Below are 12,443 nucleotides of genomic sequence, written 5' to 3'. Positions count from 1 at the left end.
AAGGCACTGGAGCGGCAGTCAGAGTTCTATTCTCAGCTCCACCAGCAATTTGTCTGTAACCTTGGGAAAGTCATTTAGCCTCTCTGTGTCTCACAACACTATGGAAGTAGATAATCATTAGCAATCCTTAATGCAAGCCTGGAAAGTACTCAGGCTCAGAGCCTGAGAGGATATTTAGGTGCCTAACTCCCACGAACTGCTTTTGAGGATCTGGGCCTGGGGATCCTGCAGCAAAGAGTGCAGCATTAGAACTGGAACAGAACAGAACGTTCAAGATTTCTGATAAATTCTCGATATCCCATCATGGGAATGGGGCTGGAGGTTTCACCAGAAGTCTAAGAATGAGGTACTCAGCTCAGTAGGGCTTCAGTACTTAACTCCCCTATGGCCTTTGAAAATCACAGCCTAAGCGCATACGCATTTGCGAGAGAGAATCCCGCGGCCCTCAGGGGAACATTGTGTTTGTAACAGTGACCATTAGGCAAAGACTTCCATGTGGAAGATCACCAAAACACCCCCCCCCCCAAAACCAAAACAAAACAACCCAAACAGCTGGAATGTGTTGAGCGTACAGCACACTGTATGTGGAAACACATCAGAGCCCAGAAACCCTGACCAGATCCCTGTACCTAACGACGGTTGCCTTGTTTATTTTATTCTGGTCAATGAGTCAGAGTTTCAACTGATTCTTTGCAGTTATTCATCATAGTGGTTTTTGATGTAACTAAGGTTCTACGAAACTATAGGAAAACTTGGCAATTTTTTTCTACCCCTTGCCCCCTCCAAGAGATGAACAGTCAACAGGGATGAATGTAGAACTGTCAGGATGTTTGCATAGCTTTTATTGTGAGAACAGCAGCAAGTGGTAGGCGTGGGACTCCTAGAAAGCACATGTTCACATGCAAGGACGAGGGAGGGGGAGTGGTGGATTTTTCTGCACGTGGGTAATGGGACAATTTACAAGGAAGCATGACAGTGACAGGGGCACAGAGCAGAAACGTACACTAGGTGAAACACAAGGCACTGAATATAAGAATGTAAGAACAAGCCTGCTCATGGATTGTCAGAGGGCTAGAATGACACCACGTGTACATCTGCCAACAGCGTAACAGACCTGGCAAGGCAAACACAGGCAGGGGAGAGAGCAGAAAAGGGAATAAGCCAAGTGATGGCATAACAGTGCTGGAGAGCAGATATGGGAAAGTGGGAACATATCCACTACAAAGGGATGCACGACAGATCACAGCCAAAAGTAAGCAGGAGCAAATGGGCTAATGGAACTCCCCGAGCGTCAGCTCTCCAGACTGGGCAGAACACAGCTGCCGGCTTTCTCTCACATACGGGGAAGAGTCATTACACCAACTCACCCAGTCCCTGTGCTTTCAAACAACTTCATCTGCTCCACATTCATTTCGGGATACCGTCCCATGAGTCTTACCTTTCCTCCCATCTCTGCTTCCCCCGTTCATCTCGCACTTTTCTCCACTGTCCCTGCTATACAATTTGGCCAGTGGTAGTGCAAGAGCCTTGTCCTAGGCCGTGCCTGCCATCTGGAACACCCTTCTTGCAACTCTAGGCTTCATCTACTCTCCTGAAAATATTTCTTCTCTCTCTCATCTAGATCTCAAACTTCCCCTCCACCCAGAGCGATTATCCCTTCATAACAATAAAACAATGGAGCTGATTAACTCCATAAAGAATTTCATGGACAGAATTTGCTGCTATACAAAATGCACTTGTGTATATGGCATTGTCTGAATGGGGGGGTACAAGCAAGAGAGCTGGAAATGTATCAGGAGATCTTTGATCTCCCCATTTAGCTCCCACCAGAAGTTACAGAAAAGAACCAGGCAGCAGGAAGTATTATGTTTCCAGTTTCATTCAACAAAGTCTGCATAATAGACGAGGAAAAACTTTACCGGCCTACCCATCTTGCCCCTCTTCCCAGGAACTCCAGGGATACCCTGTAAGGAAAAACACACAGAAAAAAAAATAGGTCTGAATGGGAAAACAAACAAACAAAAACCAGGCTAATAACTGCGGCATTGTGGAGAAATCAAGATGTTGGCTATTTGCAATCAGCTGTGAGAGCAAGGGAGAGTGGGAAGAGAATTAACCTTAACCCATTCACTATAACCTCCCCACAGTGCAGAGAGAAGCACCGTCCACACCCAGGGGCAGCAGGCTAAGGCTGTGCTTAGCAGTAATTAAGCTACTGGCCTGGAATCAAATGAAGGCTTCAGCCAAGACACTCACTAGAGAGCTTCTGTTTATGTTTCTTATTTAGTTCTATGAGCATTAAATCAGCCCCTCCGGAGCATTAGAGTCCCTCCCATGCAAGCACACACACGCTCAAGGAGTTTCTCTTGTTTCTGGAGTCTGTATCTGCCAATCAGGTGGAGTGAAAACAAGAATCAATTTTCATCCTTAGGAGATCTGGTTGGGGGGGGGGGAGAAGAGTGGGCCCTTTACTGTGTGGATGGTAAGGAAGTGAAAGGGCACTGTTTTTAAAAGGGCTTGGGTTAGAAGAGAAGAGAGGAAAGGAAGGTCCTGTGTGACTCAGATCAGAATCAAAGGTTTGGAAAGTATGGAAGCTGTAAGGGAAAAGATGGGGTGAGGGGACAGGGATTTTCAAAAGTGACCAGTCACACTGGATGCCTCAACTTTAGCTTGCCCATCTGGAGATATCTGAAAGGAGCCCAACTGCAAAAAGGGACAAGCAGCTGCCGTCTGAGAATCGGGCTCCTTGAAGGCGTTTCCAGTTCGGCACTCAAAATCCACTAGTTAATTTGGAAAAACATTTGTCCCAGGCTGAAGGAAGGATTTTTCCCTTAAGCATTTGCTTTTCTTCCATTGAGATGGACCAAAAGAAAAAAAATAATCATGTCAACAATGGAAAATATAATCCACCTGAACACTCCCCTCTACTTTATGAATTGCTATGGGTCACCTTCCTGGAACCCAGTTTCCTGTGCTGCTCATTAACGTACTGCACAAAGGTCCATCTCCCACACAAGGCAAGGAGCATGCTGAAGAGGATAACCATCTCTCTGTCTCAGTATTAGGCATTCTTGCCTGTTCTTTTAAGAGCACGCAAAGTGAGGGAGTAGACCACAGAGTCATGTCCAGAAGAGGTTGCAATAGGTATAGAAGAAATTGGTTGACGGATATTCTAGAGACAGAAGGCCAGGGTTTTCCTCACAAAATACTCACTCGTTCTCCATCAGGCCCTGGCAGCCCAAATAATCCTGGGAGACCAATATACCCCTAAGAGAAAGAAGAAACAAGAAGTCAAATACATTTCCCTTCAGCAGTTATTCCATCCTGCCTGAACAGAAGAACGTCCTCCAGCGCTGGTCTATGGCAGCCGTGATGAGATAAACCTTGAGGCAAGTGTATATGCCCATGGACTGCATGGTGCTGGCTTCCACGATGTAGTCCAAGGGCACATACCCTCACACCAGGGATCATGAGGACTCCATGCAGGAAGAAGCCAGCTGGATGGACCATTACCTGGGCTGGCTCTGATTGTACCTGAGAGAAATGGAGCTGGGTTTCAGGTTAGCAAGAGTTACAACCACGGTCATTTGTATGCTACGTCAAACAGAGATCTCTATGGGAGGGCCTGGTCCCCCTGAAGGTTTCTCATTCTGTTTCTCCTCCTGTCAGCCTCATACCTGGTCCTCCTTTCCTCCTCTCCCCACAGAGTCCCTGAAGCTCATCCTTCCCTTCCTAGATTCATAGATTCCAAGCTCAGAAGCCCATTGTGATCATCTAGTCTGACCGCCTGTATAACACAGGCCACAGAACTGCCCCTAAATCATGCCTAGAGCAGATCTTTTAGAAAAACATCCAATCTTGATTTAAAAATGGTCAGTGATGGAGATTCCACTGCAACCCTTGGTAAATTGTTCGAACGGTTAATTACTCTCATGATTTCAAATTTACACCTTCTTTCCTGTCGGAATTTGTCTAGCTTCCACTTCCAGCCATGAGATCGCGTTATACCTTTCTCAGCTAGATTGTAGAGCCCATTATTAAATGTTTGTCCTCCATGTAGGTGCTTTATAGACTGTAATTAAGTCAACCCTTAATCTTCTCCTTGTTAAGGTAAACGGATTGAGCTCCTTGCCTCTATCACTGTAAGGCAAGTTTTCTAATCCTTTAATCGTTCTCATGGCTCTTCTCTGAACCCTCTTCGATTTATCAACATCTGCTCCCTCCTCTTCCTGCTGGATCCTGTCTCTCACGCTCCGTAGGGCACCTTGTGGTGCAGATTCTAGCCAGATCACTTACAAATACCAGGCCCACCATGCCAAATACCAACATGAGCCTTTCAGCAGACTCCTTGCCCTCCCCTCAAGCACCATGGTCCCACTCTGAAATTGCAGAGGCCTTTGCATGCTGATCTGTGTCTGCATTAAGCTTCCTAATAGCTAATGCCCAATGGCTCGGCCTTCTACATGCCTATGTTTCCTCCGCTATCTAACTTTGATCAGAAGAGTCTCCTCTTCCTCATTAAACCCCAGTGTATCGTAAAAGCTGGTCCATCTCAGCTCAGTAGCGATAGTCAGATATTCAGTTCTGCAATATTTCTTCTGTGCTCTGGGCTCCTGCCTGGGCAAAAGCCGCTGCATAAATGCTATATGTCCTTTCACTTGCAGTACCTGGAGACTCGTGCTTAATTTGCTGAACGCAGTGATTAAAACAAAACGTTACCTTGTGCATTGCTCCTTTGCACAGGACTCTTTCTGTCAACTGCATAGCATCAAGCAGAAGTAAATTTTAACAGGTAGCCACCACAATGATTTCCTAAAACTTGTGTCGCCATAGAACAAAATTCAAACACTGACACTGAACTTCTCCCATCCCTCCTCCTTCCCACTCCCCAAATCTCTCCGCTGGCCCATCTCAATAAGCCTCTGAGACTCTCTGGGAGCCCATCAGATCACTATCCCACACCACTTCAGTATTTCAACTAGTTAGTACTCGCTGTGAGATGATACAACCACACAGACAGAGCCCAGCCATCCAACTCACTGTTCATCCTCTCATCCTGAGTCACAAAGCAGCCACCTTCACATCTCCCCACATTTCCCATGAAAAAGCAGTGGGGGAAGGAGGGCCTGAAGTGGTGAACAATTCAGGCTCTTTCAGCCATAAAATAGTCGATATCTGGGCTAAGAAACATCAAGACTAAGTTCCCATTAATTGTAATAGAAATTAGAGGTCCAATTCTCCTAAGTGGCTTTAATCTCAGTCCTAGATATTTAGGAGTAGCAAATGAATGATAATTTTCAAGGGTCTTATCCTGGATTGAACACCGTAAATACCCGTATGAATGCTGAATTCCTACTGTAGCATAAGTCACACAATTCTCTAGCAAAAGATCCTGGTTATTCTAGTTAAATGGGTGCATCAGAAATAGAGAGAAGTAAGCTGTGCTATCACAGATCTGTGTCTACCGTAGTACACTAAGCAGCTGATCCTTCCTCCCACCCCTTTCCCTACCACAGGAATAAAGTTAGCTATGGAGTCAGCTTTTGTTTATTGCTTGCAATTTTTCGAGTGATGGAAGACAGCTGGTTGCATTTACTGTTTATGGAGAAAGGACCACGTGGTCAGGAGAGGAGCATTTTTATTGGCTCAGAGGATCACTATGGATTTCTAATTGTATTTGAAGAGCAGAAGGTGATTAAATGCAGTTTTAATTCTTAACTCATCCTTCAGCCAGCGGGAATCCCCAGAGCTCCAGCTGACGAGCAAACCCATGCAGGGATATTAACGTTCTCATTTGCATATGGCTTCAAGATGTTGGCTTGTTGTTATGCACAAAGATGTAAAATCAATTCCAAATTTCTCTGCTTATAAAACTCAGGACCAGCCTATGTCTGGAACAACCCCTCTTCAAAGTATTTGGAGTGGCTGAACCAGCGTGTTTGACGAAGATAGAGAGGACTCGCTGAGACCGAAGATGTAGGGAGACCAATCCTTTGGGATTTGGATTTCTTTGTTTCCTCTCCAATTCTTTGGGCTTTGAAAGGGTTAACTTTGCAGCACAGTTGCTCCATTGGCTTTGGTACCGTTTTAAACCAATTGGGGATTTAATGATGCATCAGTTAATTAATGAGCTCTATGTAATAAAAATAAGACCCTTATATTAGGGTTGCAAAGTTGATCACAAGGAGCGACAGATACTGGGGGATGGAACGGGGGAGAGAGGAAAGAGAAAGACAAGGTAAAAAATGGCTCACTTACCCGACTGCCTTTTGGACCAGCTTCACCTATTGGTCCTGGTAAACCCTGAAACACAAGAGAAAAAACAAAGACAAATGTGGAGAGGCTTTAATATAAATCCTAATGAGCAGTGCCATATTTACAGCACTATCCCAGGATGGTTCAGATGATTTCACAACTATCCCAAGGGGTATCAATATGGGAGAATGGGAGGTGGGGGGAGAGGAGGAACAAATCCCTAATTGTTGTGAATTGATGACTCTGCAAAACGGGAATCTTCTAAAACACAGGCGCTCACTCTCGGAGACCCAGAACACTGGAACTAGAATGGAGATTTCTGGTCATAAGACTGGAGAGGTTAACATAGTGGGATGCTAGTAAATTGCAATCAAATGCTAGTTGCAATGTAAAGCGACACCATGTAGACAGTGGCACTCATCAGAAGGTGGGATTGAGTGTGCGTCAATGAACCATACAGACAAGAAGGCCGCCGATTGCACTGTCAAACATACTTTAATTCCTGGGAGGGGAATCTACATGGGGCCCGATCCAAAACCCATTGAAAACAATGGAAAGACTCCCACTGGCTTCAGCAGCCTATGGATCAGGCCTACAGTTGCAGTATATGGTTAAAAAGGTATTTAAAATTTTTGAACTCCAAGTCGTGAATGACCCTCTTTACCTTCAATAGTGGAAAGACTTGTCATCAATTCACCCACTTTTCTAGCAATGACGAGGGGCCCATTCATGCTCCTTTTGAAGTCACTACTAAAATTCCCATTGGGCTTCAAGTGAAGGAGGATCAACCTTATGACATCTGTAAAATTAGTTACACTGGGCAGGTTCTATCCAGAGCATTGGAAGCTGGGAAAGAATTCAAAATACATCTCATTGTATTTCTGTACCCATTGCCCTTCCCTTAAGCAGGGCTCTACTCTGAAAAGAGGCCCTATAAAAATTGCATAATAACGAGCTTCCATGTTTATTGCCTTTCACCAGCTTCCAGACCAAATTTATCTAGTTTACCAGTAACAAGGACACGTTTATTTTTTCTTCAACTGGCAGCTCTGCATATTCAACCTGGGATCTGAAAGTCAAGCCATGCTCTTTCTGGCTCACACATAGTCACCAGTAGAAGATTTCTGCCATCGGAACATTGTTAACAATTCTGCCTGTGATGCGCGAAGCAAAATAGAGCCAAGCTCCCTCTCCCATAGCACTGCAGAGCCAGCACAGCTGACAGAAGTAACAAATAGTAAAATTTTAGTCAGTAGGGAGAACTGACTGAAAACACACAAGATTTAGATCCCTTGAATAAGGTGGTGCCATTTTTCAGAGCCACTTTCTTGACCATAACTGCATTTTAAAAGTACTTTTGTTTTCTATGTACCTGGGGACAAATACTTTATAGAGCATATGCGATTGGGAGTAAGACCCTGTGAACCCATTAAACAGCATCCCCTAACCTTGTCAGTTCACCATAGCTCAAATGGTTATTATGTTGGTTGGACTGATGAACAGATGCTCTCACATGATGTTCTGGTGTACAAGTCTCTCATGAGCCTTGCAAAGGGTGGGAATGTAACATTCACATTTAGGTTCATAAAAATATCTCCGTCTCTCCTACTGGTTGTATTCTCCAGTGCATTCGTCTGTACATTATGCCTGAGATTCACAGACTTGGGTATCTCTAGAATGCTATCAGTACTGTATTCTGGAATATGCTAAATGGACCCTCGGTTGTTCATATTCACTCTTAAGATGTGTGAATGCAGAAAGTTTCATCTGATATCTGTACTAGCTTATTATTAATAGACTAACAACTCTGCATCTGTTTGGAGTCATATGAAAGTGATCACACAGTACAAGCCTACCAGTGTATATCTACATTAGAGCTGGAAAGTGTAATTTCCATCTCAGGTAGACATACCCACTAAAAACAGAAGCGTAGCCATGGCAGTACGAGCGGCAGGAGGGGCAGCTCTTGTAGCTAGGGCCTTGGATTGGGACTGCGCTCGGGGCAGCTAACCTGTCCCACTGCTCCCAGCACCATGGCTACACTTCTATTTTTAGTACACTAGTTGAATCAGAGCTAGTGTGGGTAAGTCCGCCTGAGCTGGAAATTACATGTTGCAGTTCCAGAGTAGACATACCCTCAGTAGGGCTAGGTACAATGTCTAACATTATGCTCAGTATGGTGACTAACCACGAGACAACACTAATAATTGCATTTTCTAGTGTTGACTTGGGATTTTTCCCCTTGAGATACATGGCTATGTTCAGACCTGTATGACCAGAGTGTGACTCATTCTGGACCCAATCCTGCAAACCCTAACTCACGGGACTAATTCAGAGAGTCAGTTTTCTTCTGTCTCTTTAGTCTATTCCTCTTTGCAGTCAGCTCTGCCTACACATTCCACTGTGCTGCAGGACTGTTTGCTTACTGCAGCTCACAGCGGGACAAGATTGGCGTGCAAAAGTAAACTGATGTGGAGTGCTGGCCCACCTGGTCCGAGAGACATTTGGCACTCCTGCTCTTGGATTATCCCCACCGTAGCCTGTGAATCTATAGCGTTCATGCCTGTAAAGGAACTGCTAGGATAAGCCAAACAGGTTCACAGTGTCTCTCTATGGAATTTTTATTAGGCTAGGTAAATGGAAGTCTCCATTAGATGCATTTGGATACAAGATGTAGGAGAGACTGGAAGAATTTTCCTCCATTGTTCACATCCACTGCCACGCTCTATGATACAATGTCCAGCGAGCATGTCTGTAGGGGAGCTGGAAGATTTACCAGTACTTGGATAAAGCCAGCTACTGGGAATCTTTGGGAGAGAGTCAGTAGGTTCTGCAGGGGACATACTACTAACCCAACTCTCAGATTTCATACACTGTAGAGACGGGATCTTGATGACACAAAGAGCAGATTTTCTATTTTAAGCCTGGGCAAGACGTGTGTCTTGGATGCCATCTTACAGTTTTTAAATGATTGGCAACATTGGTGATCACACTACAGCATAGTGGCGGGAACTTGTTTTTCACCATAAATTGCAGGGACACGTTGCTAGAAAACTATATCCAGCTGCACCCACTGTGTTTAGCGATTACACCTCTACCTCGAAATAACGCTGTCCTCGGGAGCCAAAAAAAATCTTACCGCGTTATAGGTGAAACCGCGTTATATCGACCTGGCTTTGATCCACCGGCGTGCGCAGCCCCGCCCCCCCGGAGCACTGCTTTACCGCGTTATATCTGAATTCGTGTTACATCGGGCCGCCTTATATCGGGGTAGAGGTGTATATTGTGGCTCAGCTTTGGCAGGCTGTAAATATGCTGGAGGTGGAGGGCTATGGATCAGGTAGCAGGGGTGAGTTTCCTATGGCTAATCATTGTCCTCTAGTGCTGTACAGTAGGATATGAGGGACTAGCTAGTAGTCACTTCCTCAAGGGATCTTCAAAAACAGATTGACCCTGTTTCCATAGTCCCTCTAGGAAAAGGCTGAGCGGACAACGCTTCATAGGTAGAGTTTGCTGCTGGCTTTAATCACTATCTTTTATTTTCATTAGACTTCTGTCTTAGGTTTTTCTCCTATTTGATATTAGGTATTAAAAGTGATCTGCAAACAGCAGGTAGGTAGGATATGGGCATATGCCCCCTTCTCATCTCTTTATGATTAATAAAGTAGGTCTGAAGAAACATGGTCAGATTTTCCTTGTTTTTATCTTGCAAGTTCAGATCCTGCCCACCACAGAAGACACTGTGATGACCGGAGAACAGATTAAAATGACGGCATCCCATGAGCTAAGAGAGTGAAAGTTGAGCAACTGAGGGAAGGGATGTTCAGCTAGCCAGGTTCTCTGTTCATTTTTCTAACACCTGTGTAATTCCAGTGCCCGATTGACACTTGGAAGGACGAATATTGTTAAAGATGCCGCACTCCTTCCCTTTGAATGAAGGGATAAAAGCCTCCTCCGCTTGGGCCATTCCTGGGGTGAAAGGCATTGCAAAGTGGACAGGGAGATGTCTTGCACTCCAGGGACCACAGAGAAGACTTGTTCCTGCATCTGCCATTGCACCTGGCTCTTGTGCAGAGGCAGAAGGAAAGGGCATGGCGGCTCCTTGCTGTCTCCCCACTGGCACACTCAGGGAGCCGCAGAGAACAACCTGGGCCATAGTGAGCATAGTTCCAAAGATAAGGTCTAGAAGGAGAAAGTGAAGCTATATGGAACAGGTTCTGCAGGGATCACATCAATTTGTCAAATGAGTGTGTTTTTGTTTTTAAAGGACAATGATCACAAGGAACAGAACGATTTCTAAGAACCTGAATGTTCACTAACAAATCAGAAAGGACCACATTATTTATTCTAAGGGGGGAAAAACAAACAAAAATAAACCAACACATTCCAAGGCATAAGCACCGTATTTAGTGGGGTATGCTTATATCTACCTGCATACCCAAATCCCTACTCTGTGCACAGCACGGTAAGATTTACTGCACCTGCCTGCCAGGATAACCTTTGGCACCTGGGCTCCCATCTGGTCCGCGTTCACCCTTAAAAGAAAAGCACACAAAGATGAGGTTAGTGCTACAGCCTATTAGATTTTAGCTGCTTCACCTTGGGGGTGGGGGGTTGCGAATGAACTTGTTTCAGATTTATAAAGAGAAAGAAAAATTAGATTAAAAAAGGCAGAGGAATAAATTGAAGAAGAAGAAAAAGCTACAGAAGCCAACTCAACAGGATCTAGGCATAAAGCAAGCATTGCTGTCTTCCCACCCCTCCACAGAAACCTGCAGATCGTTTGGAACAAGGAGGCTAAGAGAAGGTGTAAGGCTGCATCCATATCTCTGGCATATGGAACTGTTTTACTAGGGGGAAAGCTCTGCCAAACTTCTTTGATTGGATTCATGTATAATATCCTTTAACATCATCTCTAACAGGCCTTGCTATTCATTGCTATTTTACTGCAAACATCAGACTTCTCCAAATAAAAAAAGGGGGTGGAAGGTGAATTACAGTCAAGTACTTAGTATGATGCAGTTAGTTAGTAAACTCCAGCTGAAAACTTAATGTAAAGAAAAAAGAAGGAGTATAAATCTGCCCCTATTTCCACTGCATAAACTTGCACAACTTTGGGCAATAAAGGTTGCAAATAAATTAGAAGCTTAACTAAGTCCTTCCTTTCTCCCTACCCCCACTGAGGTTTGGTTAATGTATGTGCATAACTCCCGATTAGCACGGGAGTTAGCTGCATAAATCGTCTCTGTATCAGGCTGGCTCCGAAAAAGCACTTTGATTGCACTGAACAGCTTGGTAAATGACTCAGTCTGATTTCAGGGTATTAGCAGATGAGAGATTAAATCCTCCCTCTTTGTAGTTTAAATTGTGGAACCTGGAAGGGGCACTCACCTGGTCTCCAGGATGACCTGGTGGTCCAGGGTAGCCTTTGTATCCCTGTTTAAAAATATAACAGTAACAGAACAAAATAATCAGAACTTTGTTTGAATTTCTCATCCCAGTTGGGAAGAAAGCTCTATAGAGAAGTTTCCTTCAAATCTAGAATCGGTTTTATGATTCATGCTAACTTTTCACCTCCCACCTTTTGTGTGTTTAGACTAAGCTCTTTAGGGCTGTCAGTTACTATGTGTGTGTACAGCGCCTAACACAGTGGACCCTTGTTCTTGGTTGGGGCCTCTAAATGCTACTGCAATGCAAATAACTACCACCCGCAGCTGGATTTTCAGGATCACAGATGAAGCTGCTTTGTTTTCACCTGAACGTTATCCATTAGGAAGGGCTCGATCTTCGAATGGAACTGGAAAAACATCTACAAAATGATCTACCTGACTGGTCATATTCTCTGTGTCCTGCAATGACCTCTCCCCCAATTCCTATTAAATCAGATTCATGGGATGAAATCTTGACTGTATTGAAATCAATGGGAATTTTGCAACAGACTTCAATACAGTCAGGATTGCATCCATAGATTTTAAAGCAGAAGAGACCATTCCGGTCATCTAGTCTAGCCTCCTGCATAACAGGCTACAGAATTTCACCCAGCAGTTCCGGAATCAAGTCCAGTAACATAGGGTTCAGTTATCACATAGATCTTTCTGAAAGATATCCAAGACATGGAGAACCCATCACATCCTTTGGTAAGTTGTTCCAATGGTCAACTACCCTCATTTATTTATTTTGCCTTATTT

At 44.4% G+C, this 12,443-nt stretch overlaps 1 protein-coding gene across 7 annotated transcripts in view; it reads right to left on the bottom strand.

Annotated features, from left to right (window-relative positions):
• LOC101953340 (collagen alpha-1(XXVII) chain) overlaps positions 1-12,443 on the bottom strand; it is a 258,835-nt gene that overhangs the window by 149,357 nt on the left and 97,035 nt on the right. For all 7 annotated transcript variants that reach the window (XM_065572707.1, XM_065572704.1, XM_065572703.1 and 4 more), the window contains 5 exons: positions 11,647-11,691; positions 10,737-10,790; positions 6,259-6,303; positions 3,214-3,267; positions 1,920-1,964 (listed from right to left, as the gene is read on the bottom strand). In XM_065572707.1, the coding sequence (XP_065428779.1) occupies positions 1,920-1,964; positions 3,214-3,267; positions 6,259-6,303; positions 10,737-10,790; positions 11,647-11,691 (243 nt within the window). The remainder of the gene's footprint in view (positions 1-1,919; positions 1,965-3,213; positions 3,268-6,258; positions 6,304-10,736; positions 10,791-11,646; positions 11,692-12,443) is intronic.

This window comes from Chrysemys picta, chromosome 18, assembly GCF_011386835.1.
Source record: "Chrysemys picta bellii isolate R12L10 chromosome 18, ASM1138683v2, whole genome shotgun sequence".
NCBI lineage: Eukaryota > Metazoa > Chordata > Testudines > Emydidae > Chrysemys > Chrysemys picta.
Note: the sequence above shows the minus strand (reverse complement) of the source record. Positions and strands in the feature narration are given on the sequence as shown.